Source organism: Chaetodon auriga, chromosome 6 (genome assembly GCF_051107435.1).
Source record: "Chaetodon auriga isolate fChaAug3 chromosome 6, fChaAug3.hap1, whole genome shotgun sequence".
In the NCBI taxonomy this organism is placed as follows: Eukaryota; Metazoa; Chordata; class Actinopteri; order Chaetodontiformes; family Chaetodontidae; genus Chaetodon; species Chaetodon auriga.
Genome location: NC_135079.1, coordinates 2973985 through 2997305, shown reverse-complemented (window position 1 = coordinate 2997305; position 23321 = coordinate 2973985). Strand labels below are relative to the sequence as shown.

At 43.7% G+C, this 23321-nt stretch overlaps 1 protein-coding gene across 1 annotated transcript; it reads left to right on the top strand.

Annotated features, from left to right (window-relative positions):
- Positions 1-2706: 2706 nt before the first annotated feature.
- LOC143322142 (F-actin-capping protein subunit alpha-2) lies at positions 2707-22740 on the top strand. The gene is made up of 10 exons (XM_076733098.1): positions 2707-2843; positions 13278-13341; positions 15536-15587; positions 15972-16035; positions 17819-18025; positions 18768-18847; positions 20245-20323; positions 20540-20611; positions 21090-21152; positions 21630-22740. Exons 1-10 carry the CDS (start codon positions 2805-2807, stop codon positions 21768-21770), a joined length of 861 nt encoding a protein of 286 aa, XP_076589213.1. The 5' UTR covers positions 2707-2804; the 3' UTR covers positions 21771-22740.
- The last annotated feature ends 581 nt before the right edge of the window (positions 22741-23321 follow it).

The window sequence follows — 23321 nt, the reverse complement described above, 5'->3', positions numbered from 1 at the left end:
ACTCAGATGGCTGGAGAACAGAGAGGGACACGATCACTCAGCGTGGTATCAGCAAAATCATACTCGCACACAAAAGTTCTGCTTCTTTCTTTATCTGAACACTTTCAACATTCTGCGTCTTTAATACCTCAACGGTTTAATGTCTTTTGAGTCTTCTGGGTGATTATTGTCTAAGCGGGAACAGTGTAATGAGTATCCGAGGTGACTAATCAGTGGCTGGGGGTGAGTAACAGAGCGGCCCCCTATTCAGAAGCAGAGAATCTGAGTTCTCAGTGCCCGCTTTGGTCCCCAGAGGTGATGAGTAGCTCCAGTGTCGACACAATGGCTGCACTGCAAGATTACAGGGCTTTTAAAATCTCCTGGTTTGATCCTCCAGCGTGCCTCATCATCCCAAATCTGCACAATAATTCAGCCACTTGTGCTGATGGTGGGGCCACACCAAGGGGGGAGATAAAGACTTCATCAATCATAATTTAAGCTCCGCTGTGAAAAGTAAAGGTATGTTAAGCATAGAGTCACAGAGTCTCAACAAAGACTGCCAGGAGCTGTGTTTAACGGGCTTTTGTGTTAAATGAAATGAAGAGTAAAAACAGCCTGATGCTACAAACACAGAAGATAAGGTGGTGAAAAGGTTGGAAGTGTCAGACTCTGATCTGTAATGATCAACAATCATCTGTTAGAGGACTCGTGATGAAAGAGAAGGTGAAGGATGAACAGAGTCAGGCTTGTCCTAAGATGTTGTTTTGACCATTTCACCGCTGTTACCACGCAGGAGTAACACAGTGACAGCATGAGTACTGAGGTGACCCCACCTAAACAAGCAGTGAGCTGCACTGTTGGCATCACACGAAGGCTGAATCTTTTCAAAGGAGGGATAAATTACAGTCTTGGAGGGAGAGGGAAAGGACAAGGCATTGAGGAAGAACAGCCGTGAGGCAGTCATTTAGTCTGAAGTGTTCATTTTGTAGCTCAGCGGCTCTTAAATACCTTTTACCTCACAAATCTACCTGTGAATAATGAGCTTTAGTAATGTTACAGTAGAGGAGGATAGTTTAATAAGGGGGCTTTTGCAAAAAGGTCACTGTGTTACAGCACGTCTGAATTATTCCTCGAGAATAACTCAACTCAGGTAACAAGCTCGTTAGCCAGTATGCTAAACAGCTAAGCAGCCAGTGGGCAATAAACCAACCTGAGGTAAACAGCAACTACGTTCTTTACTCAATGACATTACTCTCACTGAGTAAAGGGAGGAAGGACTTTTACTTGTCCAATCCAAAATGTGTGTTTCTGCACGTGTAGACGTGTCATGCAATGACCAAAACTTCAGCGACCAAGAGCGTCCTTTCAGCCAGACTTCCTTCTCCACTGTGCTCAGGCTGAATTCACTGAACCTCCTGAAGGGAACCATAATTTCACCACCTGTGATAATGTTCAACGATCCTCTCTCCCTGCCTCACCCTCTCACCCCTGTCTCTCTGTGGCTTTGGGCTTTTTGTATTGGGTGTTTAGTTACATGTCACTTTTTTTCTTTGCTGGCACTGTGAAAGAGAATGAGTCACACAGTGAAACTGATCTCATGCCTCTTAACAAGCAGAGGGGTCCTAAACAAACCCTCAGCTTTAGAAATTAGTTTAGCTCGCCATCTAGTGGTGGAAAACATGGCCTGCACAATGTGACAGCATCTGTGGGTAATCATAGAGTTTATCCAGGATTCAGTGAAGATGATGAAGAAAAAGAAGACTTCATGGATGGAAGACATGGACTTTATTTCAACAGCTCTTGTCGGGTACATCAAATGTCAAGGTGCCCTTGAGCAAGGCACTTAAGATCAGGTGCAAATGTGAGGGATTACACTAACAAATCAAATCAGAAAATCAACAAATCAGAAAGATATTGCTGTGTCAGAGCATTCATGCTTAGTCAGACTGGATATGTAAAAGAAGGAATAGTTCATTTTCATTGATTATTCTGTAAAACTTATTAGGGAGGAACATCTGTCAGCTCACAGCCATCCATGTGTGGAGGGAGTCTGTAAGGTGAAGGACTGGATCCCCCACATGCTCTGTAACTCTATTAGAATGACAGTTAACTAAATACTACAAACGAGAAGCAACAGAGGGAAATGTTCCTTATCTTATATCTAAAAGCTGTACAAAAAGTAGAAGTTACTTCCATGAGGAAGTAGAACAGTTGCCAGTATGAACCTCACATGTACTCACTGCAAGATAGTTATTATTCAGTATTCATACATTTAATAAAAGTTCAGATACAACGGTGAAGTTATTCATTTTTCAAGAATAAGAATAAACTTTATTTATATAGTACCTTTCATTCAGGAATTGCAGCTCAAAGTGTTTTACAAGAAATAAATCACATGCACCAAGTGACAGACCAAAAGACAGAACGGACATGAAAACAGATTTTTTTTAAAAAATGATGTAATGATAATAAGGATGAAAATAAAAATAAAGACAATGCAGAAACCACGCAATAAAGTATTAAAATCTAGGTAAAAATAGAGCAGAATATGGATGAAAATAAAAATACAATAGATAAAAGTAAGGAAAACACGAGGCAAAGCACAAGTTTTAGACCTGCATCAGGAACCAATTAGTAGTTAGTTAAATGCCAAAGAGAAGAGATGCACAGGTTTGCATTCATTGGTGAACTGTGCAGACACATTAGCTCCATGTGGCCCAGAATAACCGCTGAGCATCAGTCACATCTGAGCTGAACCGCGCCGGGAATCCACCCAGGCGCTGACGTCACGGCGCTCTGACAAGCTAGTGGTGCCGGAAGAAAAGATGGCGGATCATGAGGAGCCCCTATCCGACGAGGAAAAGGTAAGATGCCACTTAAATCACCGAATAAAGTCCGGCGGGGGACGTTAGCGCTCGCATTTCGAGTTGCATTTGAGTCGGTGTGTCGGTGCGTCCCGGGGTCGACCGGCGTTATGAAAAGAGGAGAAAAAGCAGGCCTCAGTTCAGCCGCTGCTGCTTCGGCTCTTATTATTTTTAGCTCAACTTCCGTTCATTTCCGAATCTCAAACGGAGGCTCCTTGTACGGTCCTGACTCAAAATAGGAGCCGTGTACATATGATAAATTCACCTAAGCGTAGCTCCCACACCGTTTTCGTGTTGTGGACGTGCTTTTTGTCCCGTGTCTCTGTTCGCTTGTGTTATGGAAGTTTTCACACACCAAACATCGCTAGCTAGTTACTTTAGCATAGCCGCAGCATGCTAACGTGTAGCTTGACTTACTAACACGCCCTTTTCTCTGTGCGATGCCGCTTTTCTGTCGTTGCTCTAAAATAATGGAAGATTATTGATTGTCATATTATTTCATACCGAGGAAGATTTAATTCACCGTATGACAGCAACCGTAAACATTTACAAGCTAGCTTGCTAACCGCTGTAGCTCTAATAAATTGCGTTTCGGTCAGTAAAGAGATGCGGGGACTGTTAGCGCCAGTTGACTCCTCAACATGTACACTAAGCAGTTAGCTGTAGTTAACAATCTGTATTCTTATGTGCACTTCGGACTTTAAAAGTCCGCATCTACAACTCTAAAGGTCTCATACCAACACTTATTCTTTTTAAAGCGGTGTAACCGAACACTGGTATGCAAATTAGGCAGTCGAACTCATACTCTGAGGAGGTTTTATACCCCATTACACCCCTGTTAGTGTGTGGCTGTACAAGCACTGTTCATTTCCTCATTTCCTTAAAAGAGCATGTACACACTTACACACGCACGCACGCACGCGCACACACACACACACACGCACGCACACACACACTCAAGCACACACGGCCAGCACCCTAAGACAACATGAGTGTTCAACTGCATCTGAACTGTCTGCAGGAATCCTACTTGCACTTCATTTCAATGTCCTGTCAAATGGCCTGATTTTATTTTTGCAAACTTAGATTCATTTCACATTTTAGTCTCTACGACACCTTGTATTCCTTGTGGTTCAGCACAGATTTGAGAGAGGTGTGACAGTGTGATAGCTGCTGCTTGAAGCACTATTGCTGACTGTTTTTCTTATAGTTTCGGTCGTGGGTACTCAGTTGTACAGCTGTGAAGATTTATAAGTTTATTAATTTCTAGTCATTGTAAATCTAATACTTGGTTTTGTCACTGTTGGTCAGACTTTGGAAACAAATTTCAGAAATCTCTCTGAGCTCTGGTGACTTTTCAGGTGTTTTTTATACTTTATTTGTTGTTGTTTTTTTTGCTAATTGAATGACTCAACAATTACAAAAGCAGTTAGTAGATGAACAAATAGTGAATACAAGCCATGGTCGCGGCCTTTCTATCATTCTGAAGGGGTTTACATACATGGAGCTATGTTTATACATGTGTACCTGATACCGTGTGTGGCGTCCATCCTAACCGAGCAGTCAAAGGCCCTGCCACGCTTGTTAATATCACAGTAAACCATTATGAGCATTCTTCCTCATACGCAGTTGTGAACTCTTCAGTTGCCACCCTGTAGGTTATGTAATGCACCATTCAGAGTTAGAACAAGGCCTGGTTTTATTTTGTTCTGTTCCACATCAGCCTGAGTCAGAAGTTTTGTAGAGTTGAGGCAGCTCATTGACCCGCGGGTGTGACTGCGTCATGCATATCAACACCCAGGCATCAGCTGTTTCATTACAGGGCTAGGTTGTGATGAAGACTGTGGCCATATTGTGACTTTGTAATATGTTAGGCTGACTGTGCATCAGGTTTGCAGGTACATGCTTTTAAAGTGAAGCTGTGGTAAAACAGGTCACAACGTTACATGTTGGTGCTGTGAAGAGGACGGAGCTGTTTTCATCTGTTAACCACATGGGTTTCTACAGTTTCACTGTTTGACCGACAGTTTCATTTCATAGGTTTGTGACCTGCCAGGCTGACTGGTAGAGAACCAGGCGCAGCCAATATGCAGCGTTCAGCTGATGGAAGCTGTTCATTTCCTTCTTTGAATATGATCGGTGCAGGAGTTACATTATGCATCCATCGACTGTATGTTGCGCTGTTAAAAGCACAGCATTTCCACGAATGCACTGCAGTTGCATTTTGCACTTTGAAGGCCGGTGCATTAGCTCAGAGCAGTCAGCCATCTGCTCTGGCCTCTCAGCCTGTTCTGTGCAGCTCAGAGGAGACTGCAAAGGGAGGAAATGAGTATTTTCATTTGCTAACACAGTGAGAGTAGGTAATAGTTTCCAAAATTCGCTCGTTAATTTGAATAACTCTTTCACTGGTCGGTCTGCAGAATAAAAGGAAAACTCCAAATGATGTTTGGTGGCCTGCCAGGTACTGGTAGAGTGGGTGAAACCATCAGCCTCAGCCAGAATCTCCTCGCACTCAGCTGATGGTACTGTCCCACATTGAACAACAAACCTGCAAACTTGCTTCTAAGTTGCTTGAGCTGATGTTGCCGTGATGGCTGTTTAATCTGTTTTGGAAGAAGCATCTCGGAGACACTGTTTTGATAGGTAGCCTTGGAAAAGTGAACCCAGGACATTTATTTTTGATAGGAGGACTGTGTCTGTGTCGAATGCAATAAACAGCTTTGAGTTTGTCTCTGTGAAGCACTTCCTAAATGTGTCCCAGGGGATTGAGACATTTCTGCCCTGCTGCTGTTGTGGATGTCAGCGTCACTTTGCTGTTCCAAAAAAAGACCCGACTGCTCCCTAATCGGGAATTACTCGAGTCTCTTCCATTTGTAAATGATTAAACAGCATGAAGAGTCTTGTCTCTGCCACAGATACCAAGTACAGCTCGTTGTCTTTTTGAGTCATTTGGGAACGGTCCTGCCAGCTTCCTGATTACAGCGCAGAAACCACACACGGTATTACAGGAAACTGCTCTTACTCAATGTGTTTGCAGTCGTTTCCTTTGTCTGTTATTTAAGTGGCCAGGCAGGTACCAGGACCAGAAACCAAGCATTTATTACCTGTCAACATGATTGTTGACCACTGGAAGAAAAGACCTGAAATATGGATGTGGTATATGGTAAAATGATCCACAGAGTAGACAAACACACTACCCACAGCCTAAAAGTGGCAGCTGCCCTTCTTGAAATGCTGTAGCTTGCACTTCCATTCGGCAGTCTACGAGTATGTTAGAAGAAAAACTGAGGTGTCTGCTGCAGTTCCTGTTTCAGAAAAGGGCAGACCCTTCAGTCAGTGAAAAGTGGTCTGCTAAGAATGCATAATCTCGTCGAAAAAGGCTTATATTTGAGAGGGGAAGTTAGATGGTGTCTTTATAGTCTTGTGTCTCCCAGCCTTGATTGATGTGACGGTGTTGAAGCACTGTCGATGATACCCAGTCATAGTCATGCTGACGTGTAGATTGGTTGGTTGTGAATTCAGCACAGAGGTATCAGTGTGCTTCACCTTTTCTGAATAGAGTGAGATTATGTTTGGTGGAATCACTTTTCTTACATATATATGATAAACAAACAACACTTAATACAACGATTTTAGCTCTGAACTGGAAATTGCATGTGAGCATATCACTTGTTGATCACCAACACTTGGAGGGAGGAAGGGTTAGCTTGTGCTGTGTGTGTGCATGTTTGCCTGATCCAGAGTGTTGATTACTTGTGGTCATTATACAGGAAAAACAACAGCTGAGGTCTGCGTGTTGCTGACACGAGCGTGATAAGGCGGTTACCTTAGACAGCTCTTTGAGCGAAGCGGCACATAACGTTGTTCAGTGAAGCATTTGAATGTTTCCTGCATAAGTTTAAGAGTGGCGTTGGTGAAGTTTGCCTAAGTCAGGTACCTTATTTAACTGTCGCAGAAGGTCAACACAGCATAGTGCTGACAGTCAGGGCTGCAACTAACCATTATCAGTTAGTTTATCCGTCTAGAAAATGTCAATGTCCAAGCAGCTGCAGATGAATTGCAGCTCTGCTCACAGTACCAGGGATTGTGGCTTGATTGTTCCTTTGCTCCAGTGTAAATAATGCGTGTAGTCACGGTGCAGCAAGGCGTGATACGTGAAAGCATCCACTACATCCCATGAATAGAAAAAAGCTTTCTCAGGTATTTCGGCTACATATCCAGCTGGATCTGTACAAAGATTAGGATGGCAGAAAAAAATGTGTCAAACAAATTAACCTTTAGATATACTGCAGATTACCCTTCATGCACAGCTGAAATACAGTGAGTGATTTCCTTAATACAATAACTTACGGAAACCGAGATAAAAATGCTCTCCTCTCCAGATGGGAGATAGAAAATATACATTCTGCGATAGACCAAGTTGCTTCATGACGCCTGAGACCACAGCTCCTCATTTGATAAAGGTTTATCTCAATTTTTCCAGTTTCTAAGTTTTATTGCTGTCTGGGCGAGAGGGGTCATAAAGAAACCTCCCTCCTCCCTCTTTTAAGTGGGCAGTCATCGGAAACTCCGAACAGCTCTGCGAGTCCCTGAGCTCAGCTTGTGCACAGCTGTCTCCATTGCCTCATAACATAGTCGAATACTGAAAACTTAGCGGCATCTCACTTCAGCTGAAGAATGCAAAGATAGAGGAGCTCTGTCTGTACGTGCCTGCTGCAGCAGTACAAGAGATCTGGAGATGAGGAAAGAGCTATGCTTGTTTTCCTGCATGTGCACTCAGCTAGACTTCCCCACCTTGAGAAATACAAACATGGTGCCCTGTTTAAGATTTTGGACAAGCTGGAGCCTCTTTGCTGAACCGCATTACGACCTGTTTGGCTCAGAAATTGCTTGTACAATGCTAAATGATTTGTTAAGACCGTTGGCTTTACGCTGTGGTGTCTGCATACTGGAGCTGGGAATGCAAGCCGGTGATATTCCATATATTGCATAGCTGGCTGCTGGGGGTAAATTGACACTACTTTTACCGGCAGGTTCAGGACACCAAGTCTGTGCAGTAACAGCAAGGTCACGAGTTTGATCCCTGCCTGAGTATCCAGCATGTGTGTTTCATTTTGTTAGATGATTCAACACTTGCTGCTTATATTTTTTGATGGGCATCTGTCGAATTACCTCAAAATGTTCACATGCATTTGACAAGAAAGTCTCCACATATTGACATTAACGCTCGACTGATTTTAATGACGCTGGTGGCTGCCTGGAAGGAAGGAAATCAATCTGAAAACTTGAACTGCTTCTTAGAAATGCCATTTTGACCAACATGCACAATCACTGCTGTGATATGCAGTAGAGGAGGCGGTGTTATGTCAGCCTGAGTGAACATGAAGCACAGTGTTGGGTTAGGAAACCCCCTTCAATACAGCCACAGCCGTCTGCCTCTGCCAGCGTCCAACATCACAGAAATTGGCCCTTATTTCTTCAGCTTCATCCCGAGCCGACCAGCCGCCACCTCCTCCTCATTTTCATTAGCAGAGGAACATTTCTAGTTAGCCTACGGCTGCCCGGCAGTCCTCTCCTCCCTCTGCCATCACGCTGTAGACTTAATATTCATAAATTATTGCACCCCAGCCCGTCACCCAACCCTCCAGTATTCACCCACATCAGACTAGTTTTCCTCTGAACTTGGCCCTGTGTCTGCTTCAGCATTTCAAGGCGCCGAGGCCCTCTTCTTCCTCTCTGTCTAGGATATTGAAATGGAAGCATGCCAGAGAAGAGGATCAAACTCAGGGAGATGATGCAGCTTAAAATGCCCGCGGGCCGAAATATTGCCTCAGTTTGTTCCTGCTGTGCCTTTTTACTATTAACATTATTTTCATGCATCTGGATTGGCATGATAAGGCGATTCTGATGCCTGGATTAGGGTAAATGTGGTTTTGGTGTCAGTGAGTGTCGTTTGGGATTAAGAAAGGATGCTCGCTAAGAGGGGGGAATTTGTGTTGGGATAGTGTGTGTTGCGAGGAAAGGAGGGGTTGCTGGGTAATATGAGGATGAATATACAGTGAGCAAGTTGAAAGAAAAGAGACCAGCTGGTATCCAGGCCAAGAGTGCACAAAGACTTAAGTATCTCACACTACCGGGGGGGGGGGGCATGTTCTTTCTGTTTGTGTCTATTAGCTCTTTGGTTAGCTCCTGCCTGCATGCCAGCTCCCCAGACTCCTAAACAATCTTATTTCCAGCAAAAGAAAGACTTTGTCCACGTCTGAGTCACGTTTAGGCAGCACTCGCTCACATACAGCAGCAGTTGTCAGCCTCGCTCGCTGTCTCTGTGTTCCTGTGAAACGTCTGAACTGCACTCAGTCCTTGTGTTTCCCCCTTAGCTGCACAAAGCTTCGTGGATGTTCGATGCGTTTATTAACAGAGCTCAGCAGCAGTGCAATCCTCCAAAGGTGCACCCTCCGTCAGATGCAGGTCGTTTTTTCTCTTCCATGTGTGAGTTCTGTGAAAATTTCACCCAAACACAAATCTCATTACGTTCACTTGAAAGACTTTGACTACAAACACTCAGACAACACAATGGCTGTGGCAAAAAAGAGACCAAGTTACATCTTCTTCCTCATATAATATATGCTGTCCAAACAATAGTAAACAACTATAAACTGTTTAACCTACATTTGTATAACAGAATAAACAGCAGTAAATCTTCACATTGTAGAATCTAGAACCAGTTTGCTAATGTAAGTCATTAAAAAGGTAATCAAAGTTGCTGTCTGTTCATTTTCAGTTGATGAGCTAATCAATTAAATGCCAGGGCCAAAGGAAATGTGTCTCATTTTGAGAAAATAGCCAGCTTCAGTGGTGGAGGTAATAATGATTTGACAAGTTGTCATAAAATGTTTGTGGGCTCGGTGCAGTTAATCAGCCTTAGCTCAGACTTCTCAGGATGTTCTCTGATAGCACAGCACGCGTGAAGAACTCGGAGTCAGTCAGTAAAAGATTGCCACCAGAGACTCTTCGCCTCGAGCTCGGCCTTTCATGTGCCACGGTGGCAGTCGGTGCTCAAAACTAGGTCTCAGAGCTCCGAAGTGTCCCAGTCGCCTGTGTCCCGGCGTAGCAGACCGCCATAGGAAGGAACGTTTAGCTCAACATTCAAACTGCAGCGCTAAAGTAATTACCTCATTGACTTTGGTTCAGTTCGTCTGCTAGTTAAAAAGATTTCATGGATTTAAGTTAAGTTTGGTTTAAAGCTCTGTGTTGATTAGAAGCAGACTACTTCCTGTCGGCACCATGGGTTTGTGGTTTCACCGCTCGCTGTACCATCATGCTATCCAGCAGCATCTTATCATCACTCGGGGGGATTTTTGGCTCACCTGGCACTCAGCCAGGTGCCTTCACTTCAGGTGGTGATGTGTTACCCCCCGTTTGTTATCACACTCTTCGTGCACTCCTCTCACATTACTGTGGTTTGTTGTCAATCTGATCTTTCATAACCAAACCACTTCCACACTGAAGTCATTCCCCTTTTTGGAGCTAGCCTCCCCACCGCGGAGCCAGTAGGGATGTTACTTCCTCATTCAGCCATACTTGCTGTTGCTGCACATAATGAAATGACGCTGCCATTATCACAATCTGAATTTTTTGTAACCATATTCAAAATTATATCAGTATTATTGAGTGACATGTCCCAGAATCACTAGAATAATATTTAATTCCCCTGGAAGAAAAATGGTTAATATTTAACATTTATATAACCTGTAAGAAAAGGTAGAAGCGTGGATCAATTTTTTGTTATCCATTGTTTCATGTACTGTAACAGGAGGATGCACGCTGACGTCTCAGTGCATTAGTAGAAGTGGTTTGAGGTACTTAGATGAAGAGGAAATATTAGCCTGTTCTTAACTAACTTTAAACAGTCAGTGCCTCTCTCATAATCTGCTAATGGAGCATCCCTCTCCTCCTCCTCCTCCTCCTCCTGCTGTCAGTGATTCATTTTAAAGCCCATCACATTCCCTTGGCTTCACCTCCTCTTCCTCTCTCCTCCTCTTCCTCTCCGTGCCCCTTAAAACCACCGGTCCCGTCTATCCCTTTGCAGTCGTCACTGGTCGCTCCCTGTAGTGTAAGTTCACACAGTTGTCCATGGTAGGATTAAAGTGTCTGTGATCAGCTTTATTTAATCATTGTCTCCAAATCAGTTTTTATGCCAAACACTCAAACTGTTCGTGGAAATTCAGCATTTCACCGAGACCTTCATTCACTCGTGGATGGACAAAAGTATCTGAAATGTCATCGCAGTGTCCCGCTCAGATTATTTCCATGATCTGCCTGTCTTTAGGCAGGTGAATCAGAAACTAAACTCCCTCTGGTTGTGAATGTACATGTGTTTTCTGTTTGTTAGCCCTGACTGGATACCTGTAAAAGGTGTGCCCCGCCTCTCCCCAAAGGCCTGGGTTTGCCCTCAGTGACCCTGAATGGAATAAGAGGTTGAAAAAAGGATTTATTGATGTTATTACAGTATCACATTACATTCAGACAGCACGAGAAGACACACAGAAAAGCACAGTGTAATGTCATTTCCTGATGTCCAGCAGTGATTACAGTGGTCCTGCTGAACGTAAACTCTCTTAATAGACTTTATTGAAACCAGATCTCGGCATAGAGGAAGTTCAGTTTTGTGCCACTTATTTGAACTAAAGCTTAAGACTGAAGTAATGCAGCAGTTCTCACAGTTACCAACTGATTAAGACGTCTCCAGCTACCATGTGATAGTTGTGATGAAAATCCAGATATATTCTGTTTACAGTGATATAACAGCAAAAAATCTGTGCTGTGTACGAGGTCCAAGGTGGATGAAGTCGAGATGTATTGATTGTTGTGAATCAGCTGAGCTCAGATCAAGAGAAAGGCGGCATTTCATCTGCAGAAGACAAAACTACAGCTAACCTCAGTTTTAACTTTGTTTTCTCCATTAAAAACAGCAGCTGGGGCTTGTTGGACTTTATTGCAGCTAAATATTTTCCATTCATTTTTTTATCTTTTTTCATGTCCGTTCAGTTTTTTCTATGTAAAGCACTCACTTGGTGCATGTGATTTCTCTCTTGTAAAGAACCTTGAGCTGCAATTCTTGTGTGAAAGGTGCGATACAAATAAAGTTTATTATTATTATTATTCTACGTATTAGTATTAGTATTAGTATTCGTATTATTACTATCTTGCAAGTAAGTGAGCTACAGACAAACAAACCCAAAGAGGGTTCACTCAGCGAGTGATCAGATAACTGATCTGGAAATCTTTGCTTCACTAATGCGTAAACCTGCCTCCTGGAACAGGCCTGGGAGATGTGCTGTGCATATGGAAAGTCTGTTTACGCTGCCGTCCAGTGTAACGAGGGATACCCAATGCAAATGGCTCCTCCCGCAGGGATTTCCAGTCATAAACACAAACAAACACAGTCCCCGCTAGCTGTTTAACAAAGTGCACGCATGTGTGGTGCACTCGCACCAGCGCCAGCTCCTCCTTTTTGTTATGAATTGTAGGTTGTTCAGCACAAGTGGGTCATGATGATCTCGTGACAGAGGATTAAACTAATGCAGATAAACTTTGATCTCAACATCACACGTTCCTCCCCGAGTGTCTTGCTTTCTCTCAGCGGCTCATTAGCGAGAATCAATCTGCAGCTCTGCGCCAGCTCCAGAGCACTTGTATACACACACAGCTAATAAGGGCCCGGGGGATGCACAGCACACACACAACACTCACACACATGCAAATATGAACACCTTCCCTGACACACCAGCTTGGTGTGGGGGGGACCAGGCTGAGCCACTGTACCCTGCCAGTGATAGAGAGAGGTGGAGAAGTGTAGAGGTAGGGCGAGAGAGAGAATCTGCATGAGAGTCCTCAGCACATTTTTATGTCCTTATATGGTTGTAAACCAAGCGGGGGAGGGAGGGGCCGCTGTCTCGCTGTCTGTTTGACATGTGACCTGGAAACAGGAAGTGTTGTGATGCAGCAGCAGAAGAGAAGTGAGGAAGGGGAAAAATGACTGTTGAGATGAACTGTAGACTGAGAGAGACGCTGAAGCGCATCAGTCCGCCCTCACAGCAGTGACACAGTCTCATCACACCCTCTGTTGGCCACTTCACGCACACATACTCTGCGTTTACGCTGCGAGTTTGGAGCATTGAACTGGTGTGTTTACAGTGAGCTCAGCACTAGGGTGAGCTAAAACTTTGGCAGACTTTGAAAGGAGCCAAAAGTGGTTGAAAACACCATCTTTCTGAGTGGGAATAGTGAGAAATCTTCATCACACGTTGTCAAAAAGAAAAGTATGTTATAAAAAACAACTTAAATGTCATCTCAGATTTTTAGATAGATTCATCATGTTGCTGGTTTTGTCAGATCAGTGACTGAACATGCACCTTTTTTTTGTGTTTGCAGGTACGCATAGCAGCTAACTTTGTCATCCATGCCCCGCCAGGAGAGTTCAATGAAGTTTTCAATGGTGAGTATTCTGTTTCTCTTCCTCTGTGTGATGTGTGTGGGCTTGGTGGTGCTCGGTGTGTAAAAGGTGACGTTATTATCAGAATGGCCTCTGCTCAGGTGTCTGTCACCTGTCCTCCACCTCCCTTCATGAACTGTCATCTTTCTGCTGACCGTTATCTAAACATCGTCATCTACATTAAAAAAAACAAGTGGCTCGGTTTGGAGATGTATGAAATGATTTGAACACGTGTAACTGGATGATGTGACTCACCCAGGACGTGAATGGTTTCATAGGAAGCCCTTTAAAACATCCTGCAGGTAACAGAAAATGTCTTATGTGCACTTAGCTTTGTTAAATTAGCAAATCAACGTCAACTGTGTGACTCAGGCAGCCGATCACGTGTTTCATTATGTGCGTAAGATAAATATGTTTTGGTTTGGTTTGTTTTTCGACCCAGGCTGTGTACACAGAATGTATATGACCATAGCATATTTTCCATTTGGCCACTTGAGAGAAGCAATTTTTAATTTTGGGGATTTAATTAGTTTTGCAACTTGATTACTCCGGGATTCTCTGCACCACTCGGGTGATTATGATGCTGTCAGAAATCAGCAAGACTTCATCTGTGGGGACGCTGCGGTGTCAAAAGTTTGATGTTGTTAATTGTTTTCTCATTAAATTGAGTATATGAATATAGGGTTTAATCTCCCAGCCTCCCTCTGGAGGAACAGTCGGAAACATGGAAACAAGCAGCTTTTTTTTTTTTTTTTTTAGCTTTGTTAACTTTTCCTAACCTGAAATACTTTTTTGTTGTAAGCTGGAGTTTTCAGAGGTGTGTGTGTGTGTGTGTGTGTGTGTGTGTGTGTGTGTGTGTGTGTGTGTGTGTGTGTGTGTGTGTGTGTGTGTGTGTGTGTCTGCAGAGTAAACAGCCTGACACCAGTGCAGCAGAGTGAATCAGAGGAATGGACTTGTCAAACATAGGTGGAACTAATGATGTTGATAGTGGCTGCAGTCCAGTTCCAGGACCCTGATAGCATCGCGCCACCTCATGGCATGACTCGAAATGGAACGAAGCCATTGTCAGTGTTTTATTTACACTTGCGCTTTTCCTGCAGTGACTAGTCATCTTTTCTAATGAGAGCCCATCGAGCAGTTGTGATTGTTTCCAGTTGCACTTAAAGTGAGCGCTTGTTGAATTAACGCAGAACCTGATTGTATATATGGAGCATTTTGAGAATAGGGTCGGCTATTATTTTTATTTATCTATTTATTTTTAAGTTCAGTGACCCTTGGAAGTTAAACCAGAAGTTTATTTTCGTTACTGGAGGCGTACAGAAATAGACGCACTGACGGCTGCAGCTTCGAGCACACGAGAGGTTGGGGGGTGATTCACACTGATCCCACGTCTGCCTTGTGGAAACAAACGTTTCACCTCTTCAAGTTTCTGAGCTGAAATTAAATAAGCAAGGAAGAATTACCCTGTCCTGGTCAGGAACGCACTGATTACTGCAGTAGTACAGCATGTATTGCTGTCTGCCACAGAGTTGTATGTGATACTGCCAAAGGGAGGGTGGTGTTAACTCACAAATCTAAATATAAAATACATTGTTTTCACATTTTAACAACGCTCTGTCTTCATTATTATTCTTCACGTTGCTCCCACAGCGCTCGCTCTGAAATAGTTTCTTAACAGGAGCTGAAATGAAAACCGTTTGGGTTCATCTGTTACTCATCGCACCGCTGTGGCCGCTCATAGAGCGAAATGAGACTGTGATGTTTTGGCCAAATTATAGCTCACCCTGCAGCGCCAGCGCTGACACCACGCTGTTAAAGGAGTGTCCCTTGAGGGAGTGTGTGTGTGCGTGTTTTGGCATCGTTAAAGCCTCGTCCTGCCTCAGTCAATGCCGTCACCTCAGAGGAGCGCCGGCGGGCTCTCGGCCTGCCCGCCTCTTATCACGGCCTGACAGCCACACACGCTGAAACACAGTCCCCTCTCGCCACTTTGTCCCCTTTCATCTGCGCGTGATTTTACAGCCTTTTCCACTGAGCTAATTTACCATGTCTGCCGCACTCCCCTGGCATAAATGCTGCAAAGACTGACTGCAGGCGGCTTTGTCTTTTGTGCTGGTGCGTGTGTCATGCTGCTAATCTGCTGTACCTGTCTTATTTCTCCCCTCTCCCTCGCTCATTATCTCACCATTTCTCTCCTCAGATGTGCGATTGCTGCTCAACAATGACAATCTTCTCAGGGAAGGTGCTGCGCAGTAAGTCTTGTGCTATTTCCAGGTCTCCAATAACGTTTTTTGAATTTGCAAGAAGACATTGAAGTGTGAAGAGCAACGTTTGTCACAATTCAACAAGCAGATCCACGGTTGTTTTGCCATATTGTGTCTCAGAACACAGCTGGTTTTCAGCTGGACGGAGAAGTTAATCTCACAGTCAGTGAAAATCAGATCAGATGAGTCCTCAGTTACAGATTTACTATGTCTTTAGTCTGCATCCATGGTGTCCAGACGCTGTCAGCATGTATTATCTAGTCAGAAATCTTTAAATCCGGAGTTTAAAGTGTGTGAAGTGACGTTCTCCCTCTCTCTCTCTCTCTCTCTCTCTCTCTCTCTCTCTCTCTCTCTCTCTCTCTCTCTCTGCAGTGCATTTGCACAGTACAACTTGGACCAGTTTACCCCGGTGAAAGTTGAGGGCTACGAAGAACAGGTGAGTTGATGCTGCCGCTCATCTGAACGTGCTGACTGTTGAAATTCTCCCACTTTTCATGCTCCTCCCCACACTCATCACGCCGTTCAGCTGTTGAACGTGTTGTTCGTGCAGCTCATCCTTTTTGTTTAACCAGAAACAGCGTCGCTCTCGCCAACACCACCAGACTCCATCTACAGAAACAGTCATTTATCATCGCGCGCACACTTAATTCAAACTGAACAGAAACAAATTAAAACTCCCTAAAACTTCTTCACAATGTTCCAACAGTCACCTCCAGCTCTGGTCTGGTCCAAATTAACCTGTAAGTCACCATTTGAAGAGGAGAGACATCAGAGAAGCAGCGTGCAGAGCCAGAGTACTTTCAGATCTGTATCTGGAGTTATTTTCACTGGACATTATGAGCGGAGAGATTTGAATATGTCCCACTTCAGCAGATATTCCCCATAAAAAAACAGATAAGGGAGCCCTGCTCCCAGTCGTGGTCAGAGCTAGCTTGTCTGCTCTGGCTAGCTTCACTTTTAACTCATCCTTCTTCTCTTCAAAGTGTTTTTAAATGCGTTTAGTCACAGCAGCTCTCCGTGACATAACGTACTCGGGCTCCAGGTACCAAACGAGCTCTTTGAATCCACACTGATTGGCAGCATGTGGGTCTCAATCATTAGATACACCAACTGGGTGATGGCCTCAGACCAGCCTGCATCACGCTGTCTGTATGCAAATGAAGATATAGGCTAACAGGCTTAACCGGTCAAAAATGTTCTTGCTAACCACTGACGCAGATTGAAATGACTCATATTTTAACTTCAAACACATCATTTCAGTTATGATTGAATATTATAGCTGATGCACTTCAGAGGAAAGTGAAGCTCTGTCTGAGATAACTGTGTCATTATAAACTGCATCCATATTGATTTAACAGTCACATGTGTCACTGTGCAAACTACAGTTTTATGGAGAGCTGCAGTGTGTATTTGTACTCGTTCAGCAGTAGTGCAGCACCACAACATGAAAACTAAAGTACTAACCAGTAATGTAAACCACCGTTTATCTGAAAATGAACCAAAGATGAAAGTCAAAGATTTTTAAGTAAGCAAATGTGCTTTCCAAATGTTGAAAGAGGAGCCAATAATAGAAAAAGACGTGACTCATGAAGGTACACGGAAGCAGGGACAGCAACAGGCTCTTCACTTTTCATTGTTACTGCACTAATATTATGTCTCATGGGCTTTAAATCAGAGAAAGGGGATTGAATTAAACCATCAAACGAGTCCCAGCGTTCTCCTTTGCCTCCACAGGAAACAAGATCACAAACTGGCTTTTATGTTAGTGTCGCTGCTCGCCGGCTGTGTGCGTCTGTGCAGGCTGAACGCGGCGCCGCTGAATGAATGTGGCTGTGTGTTCGCTTCAGTAACGATTGCACTGTCTTGTGCAAAGATGTCATCATGTCCCTCTGTTCCCACATCACGGGTTGAAATTCCCCCGTCTGATACCCAGCAGGCTGAGCCGAGCGTCGAGGAGGAAGGCGGTAGATGGAAAGTTCCGGCTGACGTCTGTGTTCCTGTCTTACTTTGTCCACACCCCTTTTTTTTGTCATCTCTGTAATTAATTTCTTGGTTTTTCTCTCCCTTTCCAACAAAAACTCCTGCCTTCTGCCATCTGCTCTTTCCCTCTACTCTGTCTTACTCTCCCTGTTCATTCAAAATCTGTTCCTTACTTCCTTCCCGGTCTCTCCTGATACCTCCTGTCTCCTTCCTTCTCCCTCTCTTTTCACTCCTCTCAGGTCTTAATCACAGAGCATGGTGACCTTGGGAACGGCCGAGTCCTGGACCCCAAGAACAAGACCTCCTTCAAGTTCGACCACCTGAGGAAGGAGGCCAGCGACCCCCGGCCCCATGACGTCGACGGCTCCCTGGAGGGCTGGAGGAGCGCCGTGGACTCTGCCGTCAGGGCCTACGTCAAGGAGCATTATCCCAATGGAGTCTGCACGGTACGTTCCAGCCTGCTCCATAACCAGGATGTACATTCAGCCAATTAGAGGACAAATTCTCCTCCAAAAGTGAAAACCCTGTCAGCTGGTCAAAGCTCAGTGATTTTACTACCGCGGTAGTGGAAGGCGGGATGGTGCATGAACTGGCCCACCGAGCATCCATCAGCGGTGAAGCGTCTCCAGATCCTGAGCACTTAAGTCCTGCAGGAAAAGGACAATTTAGCCATAGATTCTTTAAATTTCACAAAATAAGTATAGTGTTTGGTGTGACGACTGCTTGACTTTGAGCTTCTTTGGAACAACACCTCAACATACCAGTCAGCAGCATCTCCCGTTTATTGATCTAATGTGACCGTTGACTGTGAGCAGAGACTGAGAGGCAGCGAGAATGAGTGATTATTTCAGTTCAGCCGGTAAAGAGCAGGAAGTGGTGGCATTCAGATCATCGTGTCATTTATCTTTCTACAGCTTGTGTTGTGCTGCTTATCCTATTAATCAAAGTAGACAGTACAGTTCTGTTGCAGACACAGAAGAGTTCACAGCTGCAAACTTGTTGTGTGGTTTCCTAAATATCTGCATATTCATACATATCTATAAGTGTCTCAGTTGCAGGTCAGCATGAGCTTAATTTTGGAGCTGTTAGCCACAAACCACTTGTCTCAATTCGTTTGCTTCACATGTGCAGCACTAAAGTAGAACCAGAAGTTCTTTGCGTGTGAAATGTTTTTTCTTCTCCCTTCAGATTTATGGGAAAACCATCGACGGACATCAAACGATCATCGTGTGCATCGAGTGCCATCAGTTTCAACCAAAAAACTTCTGGTATGTTTGAGGCGCTTCCATGATATTAAATGTGAATTTTAATTCCTTCTCTTTGCATTTTGTACCACTGGGATTTATGACATTTTTGGACTTTTCTCTCGGGAAAGGCATCACAGAGCGACACGCTGTTTGAGTGCAGACGGGCTTCTCCAGGTTTAGGATGGAGTAAACTGAATCTTTACTTAAAGACAAGATTTCCTTCTCTTTCAAAAAGATTGACAGAGCTTGTAGAATTTCCAGCCATCGTATCAACATTAACCTTGATGTTTAAATACTGAATAAGCCTAAAAACGCCTTAAATGTTGTTTGATATGTACAAGACGCTTCTGAGGCATTACTGTAATTGGCACTTCACTGTGGAGCGTTAGACTGTTGGCCCTCATAAGAGTTTCTGAGCTGTTTCTGATCGGGTTAATCTAATTGGATAAGAACTGCACCAATCCTCTTTGCTGCTGGCTTTTACTGGGCTTATGGGTTGTCGGGTGTAATGATCCCACAGCTCCTTGTATGTGATTGCCGTCGTTATCTGCCATGTTTGAGTAATGAGGACCCGAACAGCAGATTTGGAATAAAAGTCAGATCAGATTTATGAAACTGAAATTGACAGAGGCACCATGTATAAAAAAAAGTTCCTGTGTTTGGCTGCAGAGGAAAGGATGTCCTCCATTCTTCCTGCGTGTTTGTGTTGCATTGATGATGTCACATGGCATCACTACGACGAGCAGCGAAGAATCCCGCCTACCTTGAGGGGCTGCAGAGGAAAACTAAATCCAGAAGCGCGTCTGTTTTATTTCAGGCGGTGCTAGCTTCAAGGAGGCATTTAATAGTCTTGATGCTAATTTATTAGCATGTTAGCAGGATGGCGATATTCTTTAGATTATCTTATGAGGTGAGACTCGATGAATCTGCCATGAGAAGCTCTTAAAGGTCTGAATTCATATCACCGCTGACACGGTGCTCTGTGATGGTGATTATAGATGAGTGAGAAACCAACACGGGCCAAAATGAGCCCCCGCCTGTCATAGACTGCGAAGTGTCTGCTGGAGGCATGAAACACCATTCAAAGCTGTCCCTTCATTTGGGGCTTTAAGTTGGGTCGACGCCATGCTGACTCGTGATTCACACTCATCACGCAGTGACAACTTCTGTCATGTTGCTCTACAGGTTTTCTTAAATTTGTCACATGTCTGTGTATTTTGGTACTTTGGTAAACACTCGTTTCCTGAAGCAGACGGAGCTTTTTAACAAAGCACAGCGCACAGCAGCAGGTTCAGTTTGATCTAATGTGAAGCAAGGAGACTTACTGCCCTCATGCTTGTGTGATATTGTTATAAGTGATGGTAGGAAGAGATGCAATGAGAGACTGAAGTGTGCTTTTACTCTTCCTCTCTGCACAGGAATGGACGCTGGAGGTCAGAATGGAAGTTTACCATCTCCCCCTCCACCACTCAAGTGGCAGGAATCATGAAAATCCAGGTATTTTGTTTAAATCTTCCACTCTGTGGAGTAACGGACAGGTTTTATAATACTTTCTGTCTCAATCTGAGCACAGAGACTTTTTGGGGGGTTTCTGGTACCTGATTCGACAGAGTTTGACCTCCTGACCTCCTTTTCTACATTCTTAATTGTTCAGAGTTGCAGTGTGAATTTTATCTCTGCAATGAAGCGAAATTAAACCTGTAATCATTCCAGGTTCATTACTATGAAGATGGCAACGTTCAGCTGGTGAGCCACAAAGAGGTCCAGGAGTCCATGTCAGTTTCTGTGAGTAGAACTCAGCACACAGACACATGATTTCAGTCATCAGCATAAAGCACACTTCATTCAAACCTTCGTGGTTCACCTTTCCACTGCGCCACCAATCACCACCAGCTCTGGTTTGGTTGAAATAGACCCTTGGCGAGAGAGAGGGCGGACTTCAAAAACACGAGCATGTAGAGCCGGATCATTTTCATAACTCTAACTCGCTTTCTGCTCACCGGTCGGAGTTAGCTCGTCTGCTTTGGCTAGCATCGCTTTTAGCTCATCCTTTTTAAGTGCGCTCAGTGGCGTGACGTACTCAGCTTCGCGGTACTGAACTAGCCACACTGACCGGCAGCATATGGGTCTCAGTCATGTGTGTGTGTATGCAAATGAACCCACAGGTCAAGAATACTCTTAACTGATCGACGGTTAACCATTGACATCCCTCGTACTGTCTTTTTTCCTCTGCTCTTAAAACACATGTCGTGTCATCTTTCAGAGCGAGGCTTCAACTGCAAAGGAGTTCGTTAAGCTCATGGAGGCTGCAGAGAACAACTATCAGGTGTGTAGAAATGTGATATCGTTTGTTAAATGTGATGATTACGGGCTGATTGTTGGAGGGAAACTGAACTGTCTGAACTGCTTTGACCTCTGTACACAGATTAATGACAACACGAGTTTACTCTCACTGATCCAAAACTTTGACTCCTCTATTGATTGAAATGTTTGGCGTCAGACATGCAAGTGGCTAAAAATGAGACATCACCAAGAGCTCATGTTTCACTCTTGGCAGGATTAAATGATGAAATCCTTCACTTTGACACTGTGAGCGTCCGTCACAGGGATGTTTTCCTCAGGGTGTCAAGTCTTCAGGCGACGACAGATGATGAATCTGGATGCTAACCGTTCATTTAGAGAAACTAAAGCCCTTATTTGACTCCCCAAAACTCACCTCAAACACTGTCACACATAGATTTTGGCTGCAGATAATTGAAATGCGCTTCTCATACTCCCCCATCTCACCCTTCTGTCCTTTCAGACGGCCATCAACGAGAATTACCAGACCATGTCGGACACTACCTTCAAAGCCTTACGCCGCCAGCTTCCTGTGACACGCACCAAGATCGATTGGAACAAGATCCTGAGCTACAAGATCGGCAAGGAGATGCAGAACGCCTAAAAAAAAAAAAAAAAAACGACAGAGAACATAACAGACAACTCCCCCCCCCACCCCCTCCCAAACAACGTTGCATGACTGGATAGTTGTATCGTCTTTGTACAGAAATTAGAGAAACAGGGACAAAGAGGTTTGGTCTCACAGCGCGATGTCACGTTACACATTGGATGTCGGTTATTTAGTTTTTATACAGACACTCTGTATATTGAATCTAAGATAAACATCATCGTGTTTGAGGAAATAATACAAGACATAGGAAAGGGAGCAAACACCTGTATGCAAAGACATCTTTATGAAGTACAATATCACGTGTGCAGTATTTATTGTGTCAGTGAGACCACGCCTTCTATTTGACCTGCTGAAAAAACAGTTTGAATTCGCGACGACGGTGAAATGAATCATTTTTGGGAGAGTTTTTGTCTGCGTTTGCTAAAGAGCTCAGACGTTTGGCTGAAAAGAACGCCTCCCGTCACCTCACGGTTAATGTCCCATACGGTCCACGATTTAACAAAAACATTTCTTCGTGTTCATTGACTGGTATCTCTGGCACAAGCAGTCACCACTGTCGGCCACTCAATGTTCTTGTTCCCTCATTTTGGTACTGCCCTCACCGTCTGTCCTGTACGCGAGCTCTCACGCTCGCAGTGCTCCTGGCTAAATTGCCTTTTTGGCTTGACTTCGTCTGAACTCTCACTCAGCGCAGGGAGTTCTGAGACCACTTAACAAGCTTAATTAACAGTCATCAGTCGCTAAGTAATGTGCATAATGTCCAATTTACAATAAAATCAGAACGTATCACTTTCTCCTCCAGTGCTTATTTTTATTAAAAACAGAACCTGACTGTATTATATAACAAGGCACATTGTAATATATACCTGTATGAAACATCCTGTCTGTCAGTTTGGTGATTTATTTCCATGAGATTAATTGTAATTCAGTCACAATTATGTTGCATTAAATGACAAATTTTCTATTTACTGACTCACTCCTAATTTCTAATACTGTTTATTGTGATACAGGAATGAAAAAATGAGTCACGCTGAAGATTTTAAAATGAGGCATTACACTATGAGCGTAAACTCATCGCACAGAAGCATTAAGATGATATTAATGAAGAGCATCAGAGGTGGAGTTAAAATATCCCCCTGATGGTGAAAGGTCTTGAACCACACTGGGAACTAATTAGGATGATTACAGTCTACACTTTGACTTTCATATAACTGAACACATAATCAAATCAGCGGTTTGTAATTTACCAGCAACAAATGTTAATGTTATCAAAGCCATTTAAGTATGGACTTTGGACTTAGGACTGGCTAAAATTAGTACATAGAACATTGTAAAAATATCTTGATGAGAAATTGTAGAAAACGTGACTTTGAGGAGTTTTATATGTTCATGCATCGTTACAATAATGAGGACCATGTGCATGTAAGGTGCTATTTTAGGAGCATCATAATGTCATTGCTTTCAAAACAGGTCATAACATTAGTTTTTGTGTAAAATCTGCCCTTTGACACACCTTTATTGGACTGATGAAGAATTCTGTTCATG

Coding starts and splice junctions, on each gene's coding strand:
- LOC143322142 (XM_076733098.1), top strand. CDS start 2,805: ATGGCGGATCATGAGGAGCCCCTATCCGACGAGGAAAAG. Junction 20,324..20,539: donor CAGGAATCATGAAAATCCAG/GTATTTTGTTTA, acceptor TAATCATTCCAG/GTTCATTACTATGAAGATGG. Junction 20,612..21,089: donor AGGAGTCCATGTCAGTTTCT/GTGAGTAGAACT, acceptor GTCATCTTTCAG/AGCGAGGCTTCAACTGCAAA.